This window comes from Lissotriton helveticus, chromosome 8, assembly GCF_964261635.1.
Source record: "Lissotriton helveticus chromosome 8, aLisHel1.1, whole genome shotgun sequence".
In the NCBI taxonomy this organism is placed as follows: domain Eukaryota; kingdom Metazoa; phylum Chordata; class Amphibia; order Caudata; family Salamandridae; genus Lissotriton; species Lissotriton helveticus.
The window spans coordinates 771,351,430-771,373,124 of record NC_136069.1 but is presented as its reverse complement, the minus strand read 5'-3'; the positions used below and the strand labels follow the sequence as shown (position 1 = coordinate 771,373,124).

General features: G+C 44.4%; 1 protein-coding gene across 1 annotated transcript in view; it reads left to right on the top strand.

The window, feature by feature from the left end:
• Positions 1-21,695, top strand: part of ABCC4 (ATP binding cassette subfamily C member 4 (PEL blood group)) — a 1,754,849-nt gene that overhangs the window by 612,386 nt on the left and 1,120,768 nt on the right. Inside the window, exon 9 of the mRNA XM_078657605.1 lies at positions 6,477-6,584. Within this exon, the coding sequence (XP_078513731.1) occupies positions 6,477-6,584 (108 nt within the window). The remainder of the gene's footprint in view (positions 1-6,476; positions 6,585-21,695) is intronic.

Below are 21,695 nucleotides of genomic sequence, written 5' to 3'. Positions count from 1 at the left end.
GGATGTGGGGGTGTCGGTCGGATCTAGGGGTGTGAAGGCCTTGATTAATCACCGTTCCTCTGATGTGAGGCGAGGTCCTACTGTAGGGAGCAATAAACTGCATCTGTTGGGCTAGGTGATGGCCCGGGATCAGGCCGGGCAACCGGGCAGAGAGGAAGAGGTTACCAAAAAGGGCCCGTTCTATGAGTAGGATGAAAGAGCGAGGGGGCAGGGGTCCGGAGTGGTGACAAGGTCGTGTTTAGCGGTGCGTTTATGGCCTGAACAGGAGAGACCGGGGGCTGTCGGGGCGCGGGGTGCTTGCGGGGCTGGAGAGAGAGAGAGAGAGAGCGAGAGAGAGAGAGAGATGATGGCTATCGGCAATGGGCAGAGAGGTCATGACACAAAGATGGCTACTATCTATGTTCGTGATGGAGCCTAAAAGGGAACAAGATGGCGGGGCCACTGTTTCGTGACTTTCTTTACCTTCAACAGTGGCGAGGGTGAACACAAATGAACGCCGCTTATGTACATATACATTTTGTCATTTTTCACACGCTGACGCCGACCGGGGCGTGCGGGACATCCCCACCCACGCCTGGTCCAAAACCCCGGGTTGCAGGAGGTCAGACCTCCCCGCCCGGCCAAGAACCAGTAGTGCAGCCCTCACTGCCTCAGCATCAGGTGCTGCCATGCTTCTAAAAGCGTTTTTCTACCTTCCGCGAGATGCGTGAGGTTTGGCAACCTCAAATCCAGGCCGTCCGCGAGATGCGTGAGGTTTGGCAACCCCGACCCGTCCGCGAGATGCGTGGGATTCCGCACGCCGTACCGGGACACCGTCGGCCAGAGAGTTGTAAACCCGCTAAATTGGATATCCCCTCACTAACCAGCCAAACCTTATCAAGAAAAGTCGCTCTGGGGCACCAGAACGCGACCAAAACAACCCTTAAAGCACACCACCTACAGCTCCGACCTAAAACTAACTTCTTTCCCTGAGGCACCGGGGACAGGAAGAGGAAGTCCTTCCCCCTCCTGTCCCCTTAAATAACCTCGTAACCCCTCCCACCCCTGACCTATCCCCCTAAACTACTTCCTGCCGTGTCCTAACCTCGCGCGAACAACCCGGGGAAAAGACTGGTCTGCCGACCTGCTTTCCCCCGGGGGCCGCATTCTGGTGTTCTAGCAATAAATGGCAAAACAAGAGAAATCCTCAATTCTTATTTTTTTAAAAGGAATTAGGATTAATTGACGTAATATTGTTCTGACGAAGGTGTTGTGAACACGTGTAGAGTAAATCGTGAAGTAGTTGTTGAACGCTTAATACTTTTATGTTACTGAGAGTTGTTGACAAGTGTTATTTGATTTTGCATACTTTATAATTGCGTGCACTTTTGTATACTTTATAATTGTGTGCACTTATGTGTGAAAAGGCTCGTTCGTACTGTTTTTAAAGGTAATTTGAGATAGTTAACACTGTTGTCTTCCTGTTGCGAGACATTGTATGCCCTGAACGCCATTCATTTGTTCCGCCTGACATGAACGCCGAGACACTCAAACGAAAGGTATACTATACACACATTATCTGCTCTGTCAGTTACTTCGTGGCCTATGCTGCCCCCTTTACGAGTGTCTCATCTGTCCTGTTACCCTGAGGCAGCTATCATTCAGCTTGGATTCTGGAGATGTGCAATTACTGAATATAAATTGAGCTGTATTGTAATGCTACATTTGTTTAGCGCTTATTAACCCTATGTGGGGCGTGAAGCACTTGCCAACACTGGTAGCACGCTACAAGTTTTCGTTTTGATGCTATGTGGCAAGTGTTTCCATAGAGTGTGTGAGGACCACCGAGATGCAATTATCGTGTTATTGGACGCAGTGCTTAGTAGTGTGAAGTAAGAAGTGAGAGAGCTAGGCGTTTAGTTTATAGTTTTTAGAAAGCTGGCAGCTTTGATCAGCTCTACAGGTACCTTTTTTTGGTATTTCTTATGTTTATAGTCCACCCAGATGGCTACTGCACTGGATTGTTCATTCTGAAATCACCTGTTTTACGATTATGGTTCTGAGCAGCCATAGGTTACAGAGAGAAGTGGCGGCGAAGTACGAGCACTAGTTGGGGAGGAGGTCATTTGACCTCAGCCGAAGAGGATGGGGTGGTGGATGTGTCGTCACGAACTGCCAGTTGCAGGGCGGGGTGGGTTTGTTGCATGTGCTGCCAGAGGGATGGGATGAGGAAGAAAACTGTATTGTGGTAAAGTTGTGTTTAAGGGGAAGTTGGACTGCTCTTGTGTGATTGCTCCATTGTATCTGAAGTACCAGGATGTTTTGGGGCCATTTGGAACTCAAACTGGTGTCAGCAAAGGGAAGGTCACCGAGGTAGTGATCGTCTCTTTGTGCCCTGTGCAGGAATTATCGAACTGGCTTTGAAGTGTTTCAGTCGCCTTTCTGTTCTTTTATTTTTTCCACATGAGGTGTTTAGGAGAACACGAGTGTGACTCTGAACGTGTGGCCTATGAAGACCCATGGCCTATGCAGATAGTTGTCCTTTGTCAGGGGCCTACTAGTGAACTGTTGCTGTAGCCAAACTTGCTGAAAACCACAAAGCAGGAATCAATGTTTTGATGATGGAGAGCTGTTGCCAAATGCTTACATGTAGGCTGTAGTTTGTGGTATTCTGCTCTGCCTGCTGGCTGCATGGGGGCCTTTTTGTGAAGCCACAGAATGCGATCCCCTATTGACGTACACTTTATGTTCATTTACAATAAACATATTCTAACTGTACAAGGAACCCAGTCTGTTTCTTCAATTATCCAGCTATGTGCATCAAAGTTACATCAGGTATGACAGTGCTGGATTCTGTGGCCTGCAAAAACGACTTCTGCTGAGGGAAAACATCTTTAGAGGCTCACATTAGTGGCCAGTAACCCTGGTTGTCCACTGGCACCATGATGTCTGCTGATACACTTCTTAATCCAGCCCAGGCTGATCTGTGCCAAGAACACTTCGGAACACTTCAACACTTCCTCCTCTCAATACACAGAGCTGCATTTTTGTTGCCCAGAAGGCAAACCACCCTCTGCACCCATTGCCTCAGCTCTTCAATATTCAACTTTGCACCATTCACATTAAGAATCCTCACATAAATTAAAACATTTTATCACTGGTCTGAAAACATCACAAAGCGTCCTGGCATCCTTTTATCCTGTCTAACCCCTTTCTTGGGTCTCTACCAGACATATTCAAGAAGGCCAACATTTTTGCTTCCAACTCAGGGATATGTGCAATTTAGTCTTCCAAAGAAGCCCTTGGACAATCCGAACGCAATCCATTGCGTACTTCCTTAGGCATTTCACGCCTTAGCCAATACTGCACATATTGTGCAACATGCTCCATAGCTGTCCACTGAGGAGACGTAGAATGCTGAATTACATGTGGATTAAACATTCTTTCTTCCAATGCATGAAGCAATCCCTCTTCTTTTTTATTCAGTCTCTTCCTTCTTTTAATCACATCCTTCTCCTCTACCTCTAAAGGAACTTATCACAACATCCCCTCCTGAAGACGACTCATCACAATCCACCACTTTGTGATTCCCAATGTGGCCTCTACAGCGACTCTTTACACGATAAGAATTGCCTTCTTCCCCACACTCATAACGGAAAAAGTTAAACTATAGGTCCCAACTTGCTCCATACATACAGAGCGATGTTGGCTTTACAGACAGCAAGTTGCTGGATGTGCATCAACACTGCTTGCCTTCTAGGTGTAAGTCTTATGGAACAGGTCACACAACACTGGTTAATATGCACTTATTTTGCAACTGAAACACGAAATGACCTACTTATTCGGTTTCTCCTGCCCTGGCCTACTTCCCCTTCGTTTTGCTGAACTAATAACACTGCTTTGAAGGAGAATGACCTCTAGTGACATGTCATACATAAAATTGCAGCTGCTGTTTCAATCTTGATGGATGTTTCAGAGAGTCTTTGGGCCTCCTCACGAATTTCTTGGGTCTAGGCGTGGGGATACTAGAGAGCTGGAACCTCAGGTTCCAGCTCGTATTCCTGCACTTAAATATTGGGATTACAAGTTATTTCTCCCAGACTGGAGAATAGCACTTTGATCTGGAGCAAATAATATACATAAATTCACACACGTTTACCATCTGTCAGGGTATTTTTGGGTATCTGTATGGTGGGAAAGCTTGGTGACGGTAGAGTATGTGAGAAGGGGACATTTGCTGTTCACTCCCTGCTGAGTTAGAAGGTATCAGGGTCAGATGCAGCAGATGCCCATTAAAAAATCCGGATCTGGTGATTCAGAATTATTGGGTCTGAATTTTGCAAATATGGTAATCCATGACCAGACACACTGAGGAAGTTAGGACATAGCAGAGTGGTATCCCCCATGGAAACTACTTCAGGCCTCTCCTAATGAGGGCCTTAAAGGAGTAAGGGGCCTATTACGATTGCGGTTTTTCCGCATCCTCCGGGCCGGCGGAAAAACCGCAGCGGACACACCAAAGACCCACCGCCACATTAGGATGGCTGGTGGGTCCTGGTTTCCGTCCGCAGCTTTTCCGCCGCGGTTGGCTTACAACCGCGGCGAAAAAGCTCTAATATGGTGGCGGTGTCTCTCAGACACCGCCAGCGATATTAGGATGGGCTTTAAAAAATGCTTTTCCGCGGCGGGTTTTCCGCCGTGGAAAAGCATGTGGAACTTCACTGCTGGGGCCCGTTGCGGGCCCCCTGGGGGTAGGGGGTGGGGGGTGCACATGGGGGGTACCTATGGTACCCCCCTGCATTTGTATGCAGAAATCGGCAGGCACCGCACGGTGCCTGCCGCTTTCTGCATACAAATGCAATGTATGCATTTTTACCATTGCGGCGGGTGCAGCTTGAAGCCGCACCCGCCGCAATGGTAAAAATAGGGGATGTGACCGCCAGGGTGGCGGTCACATCCTAATTAGACAGGAGGGAACTCCGCAGGCCATGCGGGGGTTCCCTCCTCCTCTATGGTCGCGGACGGACTCAAGTCCGTCCGCGATCATAATGGGCCCCTAAGTTCGGATGATGGTTTTTTTTTTTACACAAAACAAGTCAATATCAGATACCTTACTTGCTATGAAATTTTGCATCAGTCAGTGGTATTACAATGCTGCATATTACGTGGAGTAAGTCTGATGGGAAAGCAGGAGCATAGGAAATCCCATTGGCTGTGCAGGAATCTTGCACGCATGTATCATAATTTATAAAGCATGATCCTAAAAGGGATCCAGTGTAGTGCTGTATTTAGTAGTGGGTCAGAAAATGACTGTGAACCAGGTGTAAAACGAGGGACTAGAGGTAGGGGGTAAGACCTCAACACAGGTTGAGCAAGTATGCAAGCTCCCTCCATACCGACATGCACTGTTCAATACTTTCTCAGTAAGGAGGTACTGGGACACCTACTACATGCTATTCAAATACAAAGGATCACACAACGCACCCCTACCCTTATCCGCTACCCCTGGAATGAGACATTTGCAGATTTGTGTCCTGACTTAAATCATGTACCAGTTCACTCGTACTAAACCCCACGATTGACACAATGCAGGTTTAATCAGTCGTGTATCAGGAGGTTGTAATGTTTTGCAGTACTGCGACCTAAGTTGAGGACAAACAGTTCAACTCAGTGCACCATTATTGCTGTGTTCTGCATTCTAAAGAACTCTAACAGTAAACATCTATTCCTAACTGGCACCAGCATACCAGTACTAAGGCATTCATACTTCTCACAAGATATCGCTAGTCTGAACAGAAATGTACAATAGGACCTCCGTGCTGAAACCCTAACAGCACTCTGAAATGTACATTTCACTTCCACTGGGCATATGGAGTACTGGGGCTAGTCTACAGCTCCTGTGTCATGCTGTTAAATGCTTAGTGGTGTGGCTGGGCAGCCATTTTGGGCTGTTCTAGAGAGCAGGGGTGTCTGGCTCAGCTGACATGCTGTTTCCTTTTCAGTTCGTTCCACGAGGGCACGATTATTGTATTGCCCATGTTTAGTTCCTGCCACATCCTCCAAGCCATTCAATCCAACATTCTTTATCTTTGTCTTAATTGGACGGGGTATGTCTCAATTGGTGTTCTGTTCAAATGATAGAACGTCTCTATTGATAGTTGTTCTTATGTCGAAAGGAGTTCATTATTTTTTGTGTGCATTAAGTTGAAACCAATGGAAGACTGTTTCTGGACACAAGGGGAGAAATGCTTAAAAACAAAACACCCATGAACAGTAGGAGGTACATTATTTGTCAATATACTGCCTACCATACGTGAATTATTTTAAATTATTATGGTAATTTTACTAATATCACAACAGGTTCTGTTTGACTTTGAGGCAAATTTTACTATTATGCCATATAACTGTATACATTTCGTAAAGGCTCTTTATGGAGACATGTATTTTCGATGTGTTTTTCGATGGACTGAGAATGCTATGTGTTTGTTTAATTACAGAACTTCTTATTGCTGGACGAGGTCTCAAAACGCAAGCAGGACTGGCAAAACGAAAAGGAGGAGGCCGCCTTGGTTCTTATGCAGGACGTAACATGTTATTGGGACAAGGTAAAAAGATAAAATAGCATAACGTTCAACCTCATTTCTAATCCACATAGGTTTCAAATGTCATTTGTTGTGCCAACCCTGTAGATTATTGTGGTTTAATACTTTTTTATTCGTATTTTTTGTATATAACTGGCTGCCTCACTTAGGCTTCTTCGGAGTGCAAAGTTGCAGAAAATGTCTGGGTGAGAGGAGGGGTAAACGCAGCGATAGTAGTACAAAACCACCTTTAAATTCTTCTTGGATATGATAAAATTAGAGCTTTTTCTTGGTTCTGTGATGCAGGTCCTATTCCTGTTCACAATGAAGTTGTAAATCTACACTTGCTGTTTTACTACCATGCATATATGCAGATTCCTGATTTTAGGGCTGCATCTGGAAAACTACAGCTGCCACAGTTTTCCAGGCTTACTTTATGAAAGGTTTTGTGAATTCCTGGATACGCCTTTCAGTTGGAGTTTCCAGTGGCACAATAATTGTTGGTGTACAATAACTCCCGCTGAATGCCAGAAACTTTGTGCACAATTTTCTTTATTTTGTTTTCCTTGTAGAATGATACCTTCCCATACACCTCTTTGAGATTTTAGGGAGCTCCGATCCCCATCCAACCGTAGGAAGAGATTTTTACTACTCTCCTACACAGAAACAAAGAAATGATGGAGCCAGAGAAGGGGTTGTAGATACCAATAGGTTTGAAGTTTGTGTGTGATAATAATGTATGGTGGATAACCACGCTTAGTTGATGGGATTTTAACAAGTTGCACCAGACTAGTTACGCCAGAAGAATTGCAGGGCAAATTGTTATTGTTAGCACATAAAGGCCACATGGGCATAGCTAAAACCAAAGAAAGATTATGTTTACAATTCTGGTGGCATGGAATAGGTATTGAGGTGGAACGAGTTGTAAGAGACTGTTTACAGTATCACATCAGTGACCGGACAGGTTTTGTGAGTACAACTTAACTATACAGAACGTCACTCTCCCACCGTTCTTTTTGAGCAGTCCAGGGCAACCTACAACAAAGTAGCAAAAGTGGAAGACAATCTTTACAAACTATGCAAGAGTATGTGGCACAAATATGAATGCATAACATAGTTATTCACTTTTATCACACTACCAAGTTGGGATAGGATAGGACATTTTGGAAATGCTACCAGATTTGAGTTCCGCCAATCAGAGATCTTTAAATGAATATGAGATTTACAGTCTTAAAATAGATCACCGATGTCTGCCAAAGATCAGCACGATTATGGAACAATAGTATTTTGGTATGAGATAGCAAGATAAAGATGAATTAGTGGAGGATTTTGTAATGAGTCTCAGGAAACTAGCCTCAAGTTGCAAATCTGGTGAATTGAATGAAGAACAAGAGATCACTTATTTTTTGAAGTGATTCAATGTCAAGATTAGAGAAGAACTATGGTTAAAAGGTGAACCACCATTGGAGGAAGTGATTGCTACAGCGAAACAAGCAGAACAAATGGTTAAATGTGTCGGTGAATTGAGTAAAGATGACAAGCTTACAAGAGTGAAAAGGTGGTATGTCAGGTTAAACATAAAATAGGTGCAACTGAAAGCAAATGGCTTGAGTTAAAGTTCTACATAGATTTTCTAGGAACATGATACAGGTGCCGATAGTTTGGGCTCAAGGCTAATGCTATCATGTGTCTGGCCATTCATGTTGTATGTATTCCCGGTGGATTGAAGTGAGTTGTCTAGAAGGTATTTCCTCAATCAGTGTAATTAGATTTTGGAGGAATAATTGAAAATGGAAAGTTATCCTAATTCCATTTTGTTGGACAATGGTCTACAATTTTGTTCTCAAGGAATGGAAAATTACTTTAAGGTCTATGGCATCTTCCATTATCCAGAGACTAATGGTGCAACTGAGAGGTTAAATAAAACCTTAAAAAGAAGCATACAATTGCCCAGAATAAACAATTTAGGTTGGAAAATGGTGTCATAGCTTCCAAGTGGTCACCACATGCAACCGATTGGAATACGCCATGTAGCTTTTTTAAAGGGAGATCCATGAAAACAAAACTTTCCAGGATGGATGATTTTGGGCGAAGGTTTAATGTTCAATGGTGTTAGTGAATAGAAGGAAAGATGAATGAAACTCCAGCATAAATTGAAGAAGTACTTTGATGTTTGAAAGTATGTGAAAAACATTATAGTTTGCGTTGGTGATTTTGTAAAAGTGAGATCACCAGTTGAATTTCAACAGTGGTCAAAATTATCAAAGGAGAAACAGATTGTTAAATTGTTAAATTGTTAAAGAATGCTGCTTTAGGAAGCTAGCTCTCTATATAGTGTACCAAAATTATGTATGCTGTGCAGAGAGTTCAGGCCTCCCTTATTGGTTTACAAAGGCACAAATAACAAACCCAAATGCTCTGTTTTTTTGGTAGTGTAGGCAAGCAATTTAGGCTTATCAGAGGGTAATGCTATGCATTTGTTGTACTCACAGTGCCAATAAACGAGATACACTCAGGAATAAATCCAAGACTAATTTAGAAAAAATAACAAATATTTGTATATAAATTTCAACAAAAAGAACTTTGGGATAAAGTAAGTACTTTTCAAGGTATTGATTTTTACAGGTTAGTAAAATGTTCACTAAAATGTGTCTTTACACACTAATTCTTTCCTATATAAAAAAGGTATAAACTGAATACAATTACTTGCAATAGGTGGTAAGAGGCCAAGGTGCAAAGAACTACCAGCAGTTAGTCTTTACCTGACTTGGACCCTCTGGGTCCAGATGTACTGGTCGGGTTGGTAGCTTTGCGAGCTTCGCCAAAGTAAAGAGGGGACCCACCTAGAAATAGGCTGCAGAGGGGAGGAGCTTAAGGACAAGTCTGGGAGCTCCCAGCTGGAGGGCTTGGTTCTAGAGGGCCCTAGGAGACGGGAAGCACAGTCGGTTCTTGGGAACTTAGGCTGAGGTGATCGGGTGCATAGGGGTTAAGTCAGCTGGACTTGTGCATCAACAGCACTCACAATTGTTGGTCTCACCGGTTGAGTGGACATAAACAGGATAGCTGGCCCACTCTCGAAGTGGGTTTCTGCGGTGCTGACATCCTTCAACAGCTGCTTGGTCTTCGAGTCAGCGGAGGCTGGATAGAACTCAAACAGGCTTTAGTTGCTGCAAGGGGTACAGAACACTGGGTATTGGTGCTGTGTGGTTCTGGTTGGTCCTGGTATCTTCTCATTGATGAGGAGAAGGATTTGACCTCCTGGACCAGGACTGTGTCTTCCGGGACGGCTACTGCTTAGGTGGAACCAGGGGGTGGCAGAACGGTAGACCAGACTTTGCTGTTTGGTGCCTGCAGGCTTCAGCGGAGTAGCTTCTCTACTCCAAGAGAGATTGCTGGTAATTGGCGAAGTGCTGGCAGCCCACCAGGGTTCTTGGCAGATGCACAGCGTCAGTACAAGTCGGTTTGTCACGATTGTTGCGACAGGTGCAAGCAAGCAGAGTTTGTCTGCAGCTGGTCCTCAGTTCTCGCTTTTTTGCTTTCTTCTTGTGTCTATTGAATCTGAGTTCCTGGTGTCAGGGGTGCCAGCTAAATAGTCAATTTAGGGGCATTAAGGGGAGTGTAATGTAGTAGCGAATGGTATACTTAACTTTGGTGTGTCTACACCCCCTATATGACCACTACCTGTGGGGAGAGTGCATAACACACCCAGTGTATCTATTTTTACCAAAAACCAAGATGATGGAATTCTATTTTTCGTGTTCACTTCAGGTAGCCCAGCTTAGGTTTGTAACTAGCCTGATAGTGTCAGTCAGTCAACAAACTTTATTTGGTTTGACAACCATAAAGAAGACATGGACATAATTAAAACATATTATGCACTAACTATGTCCAATCATCTAAAATGTGATGTCCTTATTCAGATGCATTAAAAATGGTCATTAAAATTTCCAGATTTATGAGCTCCAAGGCTCAGTTAATGTTTAAAAGGTTTGCAATCATACCTGTTACATCACAATTTTTACTTACAAAGCAACAAGAGTACGATTTACTGTTCATCTGGCATGTATAGCCATAAAAGACATTTAAAGAGCCACCTAACTGTGCAAAAATGAATGTCCTTTAAAAAGTATAGTCTATGTGAGCAATTGTTTAGCATAAAATGCAATACTAAATATTAAAATCGATAATTTCCCTACTAGACTCCTTAATTGCACTGCGGATGAATTTATAAACCATTTGACATATGTATTCTTTGTGGTTTAGAGTATTGTTGGCAGAATAAAAAAAGTGCAGCTTATTCTGGGATGAGTTGGAGTCACATGGGCAGGTGTCCAGGTCAGAGTCACAATATACTTTGCAGGGATTAGAAAGCAGTAAGTGAACAAAGGTAAATCTGAATCTGATAAGATAGAATTTTTTAGAAAGACCAAAAGGGAGCAAAAGGTATAGCTCTATTCTTTTGATACTAACCAAGGGGAGATAATGAGGCTACACGCTTCTTGCTAAGTTCCATACGTTCCCTATGCTCAGTTAAAAACGTAAAAAATTCCTGCTTTAGCTGATATTTTGAGACAGTAGTAATACGTTTTTTTTTACTTTTTTTTTTTTAGTTTCAAAAACCTTTATTGTATATATAAAGCATGGTACATCAATGCAATGAGTTCAGGCAGCTGTGTATCGTATGATTCAACATAGTATGAGCATCTTCCCATGCAAAAGCGTGTATATGAAGCAATGGTGACTCACAAAACAATTGTAACATTTACCCCCCCTCCGACACGTCCAACATTACCCACAATAAAGCAGTGTAGGAAGAATGTGCGAAGTGAACAGTATACTCAAAGTTGAGGACAAAGTTATGAGATGCGAGTGACATCTACAACCTTTAGAGGGCCGATCCGTCAATTCAGACAGTAGAGCGTGACCCATCACGTGCCAAAACAGCGTGCAGGTGTTCAGCACATTGCAGATGTCCTCGGAGGAACATCTCAGGGATATTTGCACATTGAGTGGGCTGTCGAGGAACGAGAAACAAGTATACATCCGCAGGTGCAATATTAAACATTAGACCGTGATGCACTTGCGTCAACAGTAGCTATCCCCTCCTACCCGTCTTCCTCGTCCGCCTGTTGCCGAAGGAGGTAGGACATGAAAGGAGCCCAAATGTCTTTTGGCTGCGATCTCGGAGGCAGTAGTTCTGCGTAATCATGTAAGTGTTCCTGCCACGTGGTCATGGTCCGGACCCAGCACTTAAATTTAGGGGCTCTTCCCCGTCCCCAGTGGCATGCAACTAAGCGTTTGGCCAGTAAGAGACTAATAGCCAGGGACTTTCTGTGCACAGTGACTACGGACTGCGTCAGTCCCAGCAGCGCCTTTAGCGGGCAGGGGGCAACTGCAAAGCCCAGCATGTCAGAAAGCCCCTCGAAAACCTGTGACCAGTAAGCGGCAACCTGAGGGCAGGACCAAGCTAGGTGTATGAAATCAGCCCTGGCTGCACCTCAGCGGAGGCAGCAATCAGTCTCGCGCAGGTGAAATTTGTGTAACCTGGTGTAGGAATTTATAGTGGAGAAGCCTTAACCTATTTTTACCGGTGATTGCGTTTGTTTGTGTGCAGCTAGTCTCCCATTGCTCATCAGTCAGTGGCTCTGCAAGGACCCCGTTCCATTCCCGTCGGGCCCGCAATGTAGCGGAACTTATGGTTTAATGAGGACCTCAAAACCACCAAACTGGCAGTACGCCGCGCCGAGCGTGCCTGGAGGAGGAATTACTCCCCCCCACTTAGAATTGAGTTTACTACGCTCCTCGCTCAATATAAGAACGCCATCCTGGCTGCAAAAACGGCCTACTTTTCTGCAAAGATCCATGCAGCTGAGAATAAACCGAGGGAAATCTTCTCGATTGTCCACAACCTGGCTTTTTCCGACAGGACATCCCTTAAGCCCTCCCCGTCCCAGGACCTTTGCCATTCCTTGAATAACTTCTTTTTCGAGAAGATTGCTACTATTAAAACCAATATTCCCTCACCCTCCCCGACCTTTGTTGACCCTCAGTACCCCCCACCTAAAGGACAACTTGATGTTTTTCCCCCCTTGACTAAAGACTCCTTGGCCTCAATAATTCCTCTTGTCAAATCCGGATCCCCATTGGATACTTGCCCTGCACACATCCTCCGCCACATCTATACCACCTGTCCAGACCCCCCCTCCATTTCCTTAACAGTTCACTTTCCCAGGGGGTTGTTCCCAACCCTCTGAAAACCGCTGTTATCGTCCCCATTTTAAAAAAACCTGGCGCTGATCCTTCTATCCCCGCTAACTACCGCCCTATTTCCCTCCTACCATTCCTGGCGAAGGTGCTCGAACGCCATGTCACCAGGTCCCTGAGCACCTTTGTGGAGGAGTATGGGATCCTCGCCCCCCACCAGGCCGGTTTCCGCCCCGCACACTCTACGGAGTCCGTAGTCCTCTCGGTCCTTGACAACCTCAGGGAGGGAATGGATACCAACCAGACCCAGGCCTTGGTTCTCCTCGATCTATCAGCCGCCTTTGACACGGTTGATCATACCATCTTACTTTCCCGTGTCGGGGCGGCGGGGATCGGAGGCTCCGCTCTGGTATGGCTATCCTCCTTCCTGAGGGACCGCACCCAGGCTGTCCGCCTGGGTGAGTTTTCTGCGGACTTCCAGAAAGTTCAGTGCGGGGTCCCCCAGGGTTCCTCCCTCTCACCCCTTTTGTTCAACTTGTATGTTGCCCCTCTCATTTTCTCACTACAACAAATGGACGTCAGCATATATAATTATGCTGACGACCTCCAACTTGTCTTCAACCTGTCTTCTTCCCCTACCTCCATCTCAAATTTCCAGTCTATTATGATTTTTATCCAGGAATGGATGAATTACAACCACCTGAAACTTAACCCGGATAAGACCGAGCTGGTGTTAACAGGTGGTTGCTCCAGTCCCTGGTCCTCACTCTTCTGGCCCCCTTCCCTAGGTTCCCCCCCGGTCCCCTCTTCCTCAGTTAAAACTCTAGGTATCAAACTCAATTCTCAGCTCACTCTTCACTCCCAGGTCAGCTCCGTGGTATCCTCCTCCTTCCTGTCACTCCGCACCATCCGCAAGGTATCTCGTTTCTTCACCTTCGAGGCCTTGAAACTGATCATTTTGGCAATGGTCATCTCCCGCCTGGATTATGGCAACGCCCTATATGCAGGGATTCCTGCATATAGTTTACGGCGGTTGCAATTAATCCAGAACCAGGCGGCAAGATTAGTGTTCAATCTCCCGAAGTCTCATCATGTAACTCCCCTTCTAAGATCTCTACATTGGCTTCCTGTCCGTGAACGCGTCCAGTTTAAACTTGCCTCCATCACCTTTCTAGCTCGACTGGGCGCGACTCCGGCCTTCATAACATCTGCAATTGTGCCCTATGTTCCAACCAGAGAATTGCGCTCCTCTTCGCAATACCTGTTATCAGCCCCCCGCTTCCAGAGAACGAAATGGGGAGGATCAAAGTTTGCCACTCTTGCCCCACTTCTGTGGAACTCCCTTCCTCTTGAGCTCAGATCCACATCTCTGTACCCTCAATTTCGGAAGAAACTTAAAGCCCACCTATTTGCCAAATGCTTCAACTAAAACCACTTGATGTTCCCCCTTCCTCTTCTGTTCCCCTACTCCTACCTTGGAGATCTGTCTATTGCAGCGCCATGAAACCGCTGGTGAAAGTGCGCTATATAAATATTTTAAACTCAAACTCAAACTCAATGCGGTGTGTCTTGGACATGTAAAGCATAGATATAACATGGCGTGGGGCGTCTGTTTGTACTATGGCGTGTAGTGGCGCAAAGGTTTCAGGCTCGGTAGGGAATGAGGGGGTGATCGCTCGGACGTTCTGCCGTAGCTGAGCAAATAAAAAGGTATCTATAACGGAGGGTGACTTCTCCCCGAAAAACTGCTCAGCCGTCCGGAAAGCCCCGTGCACATAGAGATCCCCCCACAGGGAAAACCCCAGCTCCGTGAGCAGCTTGCGACAAATGGCTTCACAAGTGACTTGTAGTCTGTGATCATTTACCAATGGCAGTTTGGGCGAATAAATAAACGGACTGTCTAGGGCATGCGCCATCCGACTCCAGGCCGCCACTGTACAATCCACAGTGGAAGGGTCGCTTTCCCTGGGCCCCACCGGATTATGGATATATCCGGTTTTGACTGTAGGAGCCATGTAACCATCCTCCACGCCCAAGTGCGCCATGTATGGCGGCAGGTGGAACCAATAGACAGCGAAGTGTGCTTGGGCGCAGTCATAGTATCTTTCGAAGTTGGGAACCTCGAACCCACCCAGGTGGAAGGTGAGCATAAGTGTATCGAGGCTAAGACGTGCCTGTTTCCCACCCCAGATTAGTCTCGTCAGTTGGGACTTCAGGGAGCGAAAGAAGAATCTCCCTGGATTATACGGAATATTGACAAAGAGATACAGTAGTTTCGGCAGTAGTACCATCTTGGTGAGGGCGATTCGACCGGCCATCGAAAGTGGGAGGTGTAACCATTTGGTGACACTGTCTGTGATTTTATCCAGTACAGTGCCATAGTTGGCACGCATCATGGTTTCCTTTTGCCTGGTGATTCGAATGCCCAGATACTTCACTTCATCCTGTTCCCACACGAGAGGGTAGTCGAGTTGGTGCGGGTGGGTATTGTCAGTTAGCGGGAAAATTGCAGACTTGACCCAGTTCATTTGCACGCCAGCAATACCCCCAAATTTTGTAATTTCGCGCAGCACTGGATTTAAATTATCTTGGGGCTTTTTAATGTATAGCGTCATGTCATCCGCGTAGAGCGAGACAAGCAGTTGCCGGGTAGAATAGATGAGGGCGCGGTGAATGTGCTTTTGACGGAGTTTGTGGCTAAGGGCTCAATAGCGATCGTGAAAAGGATGGGGGATAAAGGGCATCCTTGGCGAGTACCTCTCTGGACAGTAAAAGGGATAGATCTGGCACCGTTGAGCAACACAGTGGCTGTCGGCTGATGATATAGTAGCTTAACCCAGTCTATGAAGCTGAAAGGCATCCCCATGTGTTGCAGTGTGCCCAGCAGGTAGTCCCACTCTAGCGAATCAAAAGCCTTGGTGGCATCCAAGAATACCGCCACGGCCTCGCACTTTGGGTCAATGTCCTGGAGTACTGCGTGCAGGGTGCGGAGATTATGTGAGGTTGCCCGGTTCGGGACAAAACCAGCTTGATCCGGCAGGAACAAGCGCTCCATAAGGAGGTTGAGGCGTGTTGCCAATACTTTGGCCAGAATCTTGGTGTCACAATTTAAAAGCGATAGGGGGCGGTAGGAGTCACATTGAGTAGGGGTTTTACCAGGCTTGAGCAGGGAAGTGATGAGCGCTTCGCGCATAGTGCGAGGGAGACTACCTTCGTCAAGTGCCGCATAAAATACTTGCTTCAGAACGGGGGCTAAGATGGGAGCAAAAGGTTTATAAAAATCAATAGGTAGACCATCGGACCCAGGGGCCTTGCTAGATCGCATCCCCATAATAGCCTCAGTTATCTCATCCAGATCCAATTCTAGATGAAGGAATTTCTACTGGGTGTCACCCATCCAAGCCAGTGCGACGGCCGGGAGGTCAAGAGGTTCCGTCCTGTGCGAGGAGTAGAGTGCACAATAGTGTTCCTGGAATGTGCGGAGCTGGTCAGGGAGGTTCCTATGTACGTTACCATTAGCGTCGTGTAGTTCAGTGACATAGTTAGCGAATCTGGGGGGCTTAATCGACTTCGCCAACACTTTCCCGGGCCTGTCCCCCTCACCATAAATGCGGGCCATATGTGGACGTACCAGAAATTTACATTCCCTATCAGCCACCTGTTTATATTCAGAGAGCTTTTCAAGCATGCGGGCCTGAGCCGCACAGTCGTCAGGACGCTGAATAATGGAACTCTCAAGTTCGCGCAGCTCAGCCTCCAAATTATGTAGGTCTGTACGCAAGGATTTCAGGATGCCACCACCTTTGGCTATGCACCAGCCTCTAACTGTGACCTTAAAGGACTCCCAGACAGTAGTGACACTATCTACGGAGGACATGTTGCGATCAAAAAAGTCTTGAATGTCTTGTTCCATTTCAGCCTTAAAAACAGCATCTTTGAGGTGTGCCGGGTTAAGCCGCCAGCTCAAATAAGGTGAGCAGTCAAGGGGGATTTGTAGTTCTAAGAGGACCGGAGAGTGGTCAGAGTACGTGTGGGCTAAGTGTGATGCATGTAGTAGCCAGGGTGTCACGCCCGCCGATATGAAGACATAGTCTAGGCGCTCCCAAGTAGAGTGCATGGTAGAGTAGTGTGTGCCTTCCTGGAGGGTGGGATGGATGTACCTCCAAGCGTCTATTAAGCTATTATCGTTCACTATGTCACAGAGCGTTCTTTGCGTGTTAGTGTAGTGAGAGGGGAGTGGTCGTGATCTATCCGTTCGAGGCCTCAGTGCAGTGTTAAAGTCCCCCCAGATTACATCCGTAATACCCAGCGTCTGAATCTTCCCCCATAGTATGAGCAAGGCAGTAGGATTGTCGACATTGGGGCCATAATAATTGGCGAACAGAACATCATGTGTATATAAGCGTCCCCACACCAGACAGAATCTGCCCTCTGTATCGTTGTCTACACCCTTGGGCGTGAATGCCACCCCACGCTTAATAAGAACGGTTACGCCTCTGGAGTAACTCGAATAGGAAGAAAACGTGCGGCTCGTGGTCCACCTGGAGGCAAACTACGCAGTACTTCCGGGGGCAAGGTGCGTCTCCTGTAGGAGAGCGATGGTTATCCCATGCCTGTCTAGATATCCTAATACCTGCCTACGCTCTCTGGCGTCGTTTAGGCCACGAATATTCCAAGAGGTCAGCCTAATGGTCTGGAGTGTCCTATTCTCGTCCGGAGAGCCCATCATCATATATGTCATACGTCGTTAAGCAAGGTCGTGTGGAATGCTCAGTGAGAAAGAACAATAGGTCCTTTGAGCCAGACTCAGAGTGCGGTCCAAATACAGACAATACTTCGGTATGCATTAAAACAAGTTGTCCAGTACCCCCTCCCGCCGCCCACTCCGGCACCCCCAACTTGCCGGGCATGACATTCCCTCCCACAAAATGAAAACCCATCAAAGAAACAGTGTTCCCCCACCCGAACAAAAGTGGAGAGGTATCAGGGGTTCGCCCTGGAAAGGGGGATGAGTCGCTATGGGCATTCGACCCGCCCATACATCTCCATTCTTTCACCCACCTGTACTGTAGCCGAAGGCCAAGTACACGAGCGTGGGATGGAGATGAGTACCTGAGCAATACCATGAGTGCAAAGTTGATCAAATGAAAAAACAGTCTCATACATCACCAAGGCAGTTCAGAGTATCACATCATATCAAGGTGACAAGGTTCTCCGCCGAGAGTTGGCAAAGCTACAGGAGTCAGTCCTGCTGGGAAACTGGAGAGGGCGACCTGGAGCGGCTACCAGAGTCCGCCGCTTTGGAGGATGCCTTTCTGTGGCGCCTGAGGTAGTCTTCAGCCTGCTGCGGGGAAGCGAAGAGGTGTTGCTTTGCACGATGCGTGATTTTTAGTTTGGCGGGGTAGAGCATGGCGTAGGGAATTTCCAGGGATTTCAGCTTTTTCTGCACTCCTGTAAATTTGCGGCGTGCCTCCTGCACCGTGGGCGTGAAGTCCGGGTAAAAAGACAGCAAAGTGTTCTCGTATGGGACATGTTGCTTCTTCCGGGCCAGCCGGAGGACCGTATCTCGGTCCCGGTAATTCAGAAACCGAGCAATGATAGGCCTGGGTGGGGACCCGGGAGGAGGACGGACCGCCAAGGATCGGTGTGCCCTCTCCACAGTGAGATGTGCAGAGAAGGAGTCCCTGCCAAACAGGTCGACCACCAGCTTTTCTATGAAGTCCTCCATGCGTCCCGTATTGGTTGTCTCCACAAGGCCCAAAATTCGTACGTTATTCCTTCTAGACCTAGCTTCAAGGTCGTATTAATTGGTATATTTGGGCGCACTGCAGTGTAGTAAATGATTAGAGTCTATGTGGTGCTCCAGGGTATCGCCCTCCGACTGGGGGCGTAACAAATGCACAAGGTCGCACTGCTCGGATAATGAGAAGTGTCCCCCGGGCTCCTTCAATGTCCTTATATTAAGGTTTCACCAGTAAATATAATAAAGAAAATGCGAAGATTTAATGCGGAGATGCTTATGTGTTAATCCATCTTGTTATATTCACAAGAGTATCTTTAGTTTGAACAAAATCCTTCGATTGTACAATATGCACTCAAACAATCCCAATGCATTTCGGCATATCACAAAAATGCCTTCATCTGGGGAATTGGTTTTCTGTCAATAAAGAAAAACAAAATGTGTATAAGAAGTAATGTATGCAAACGCGATCGTTAATAGACTGAGAGAAGTGACGAGAAATGGAAAGGTGCTCGGAGATGTACCTTAGGTAAAAGGTCCGTGAAAGGTAGTGAAAAGTTGAAGTTTTAAAACGGGTGCTTGAATATCAGTGCTTGAGTTCGTGGCTAGTTAGAAAAGCGGCAGTGAAATAATGGCGGCTGGGGGACCGAGAAAAAATGTAAGCGTCAACGCGTGTAAAAGATAGGTTATCAGGGTAACTAACGCGATTCATGCAAATATACCGTGAGATGAAACTAACGGTGTGCTGTTAATAAACTCTTACCGTGGCGTGCACGGGCGGAAGAATCGAAGATTCGACTGTCCTCTACCGGGTCAGAGCATGGCGTGATTCCGGAAATGCTATAAGTGTTAGAGTGTTACTACGTTACGGGTTACTAAGGGAGGGGCTAAATGCTGTTGTGAAAGTGCTAGCTGTTACGAAGGGTACAAAGCGAGAAAGAACGCTCAAAATAATAAGTGGGATGCTATATGGATAAGGGTGCGAGAACGAAAATAAAGGGTGTGGAAACAAATGATGACAAGGTGCGGGCAATTGAATAGGTAATCAATTCTCAAAACCAGACGGTATAAAACACGAATAAATATCAAATACAGGGTGATAAGATAGAAGAATGAAACATAAATATACATGAGGCGGAGATGGTATGTGAAATCACATTACTTCTGAAAAAAAGAATTCTATGTAAAATGAACAGAGCTAACTACTGGTCACATTCAGGAAATGACAAAATCGTCCTAGAAAAAGTTTAAAGATAACATGACTATTCCACCCGGTCATTTAGACCATGTGGTTTCATACTGGACAACGTAAAACTCCAATAATTCTCTCGTCTCAAGAGTTCATTATGATTATCTTTGCCTGGTTCCTTCATAATGGTTTCCAATGCGCAATAGCGCATTTGACTGATGCCGTGGCCTGCTTCAAGGAAGTGTTGGGCTACTGCTGATTTGGCTTGTTTAGTTCTGATGTTAGACTTGTGTTCATTAAGTCGTGTTTTAAGTTTTCTCTCAGTCTGTCCAACGTAAATTTTACCGCATGGACATTTCAACATATAGATTGCGTTGAGTGTATCGCACGTAGCCGTGGCTCTGATCTTTATTTGATGGCCTTTCATGGGATGGTTAATGGTTGTGCCCTTTATGACACTGTTACAGTGGTTGCAATTCCAACATGGAACCGTACCTTTGAATTCTTGGGGCATGGCTTTAGGATGTTTGATGAGTTCGCCTAGATTTTTAGCTCGAGTATAGGCAAAGATGGGCTCGGTATCAAAAATGTTGTTGAAATCAGGTTCAACTCTGAGAATGTCCCAATGTCTCTTTATGATTTGTTTGAATTTTTTACTGGCTGTCGAATATTTGGAAACCACGGTAATGGAATCTTTTTTGGTTGTTGTTGTGGTACCCAATAAATCATTTCTAGGGTGTACAGTCATAATATCGAGTCAATTATTTCGACTGGACAGAATATCGAGTAAAAAATATAGAATGGACATAATATCGACGACATAATATAGACAACAAAAATATCGACTAGAGAAAATTAATATCGAATAGAATGGACATAATATCGAATCAAAAATATAGAATGGACATAATATCGACTAGACATAATATAGACAACAAAAATATCGAATTTAAGGTAAGTTAATAATAATTTTTATTTTTTGTGTAATATAAGTCTGTAGCGGGTTGTGGGTTTATAGGGGAATAGGGTGGGAAGTAATTTAATTCTAATTAATTAAATATGTTAATTTATTTATTGATATATATTTAGAATTAATTGTTAATTAATTATTAATTGGTAATTAATTAAAATATAATTGGTAATTAATTATAATTGATTAATTGATAAATATTTTAATTTTAGTAATTTATTTTCTGTAGCGGGTTGTGGGTTTATAGGGGAATAGGGTGGGAAGTAATTTAATTATAATTAATTAAATATGTTAATTTATTTATTGATAATAATTTAGAATTAATTGTTAATTAATTATTAATTGGTAATTAATTAAAATATAATTGGTAATTAATTATAATTGATTAATTGATAAATATTTTAATTTTAGTAATTTATTTTCTGAAGCGGGTTGGGGGTTTATAGGGGAATAGGGTGGGAAGTAATTTAATTATAATTAATTAAATATGTTAATTTATTTATTGATATATATTTAGAATTAATTGTTAATTAATTATTAATTGGTAATTAATTAAAATATAATTGGTAATTAATTATAATTGATTAATTGATAAATATTTTAATTTTAGTAATTTATTTTCTGTAGCGGGTTGTGGGTTTATAGGGGAATAGGGTGGGAAGTAATTTAATTATAATTAATTAAATATGTTAATTTATTTATTGATAATAATTTAGAATTAATTGTTAATTAATTATTAATTGGTAATTAATTAAAATATAATTGGTAATTAATTATAATTGATTAATTGATAAATATTTTAATTTTAGTAATTTATTTTCTGTAGCGGGTTGTGGGTTTATAGGGGAATAGGGTGGGAAGTAATTTAATTATAATTAATTAAATATGTTAATTTATTTATTGATATTTTTTAAAAATTAATTGTTAATTAATTATTAATTGGTAATTAATTAAAATATAATTGGTAATTAATTATAATTGATTAATTGATAAATATTTTAATTTTAGGGTTCAGGGTCAGTTTTCAGTTTT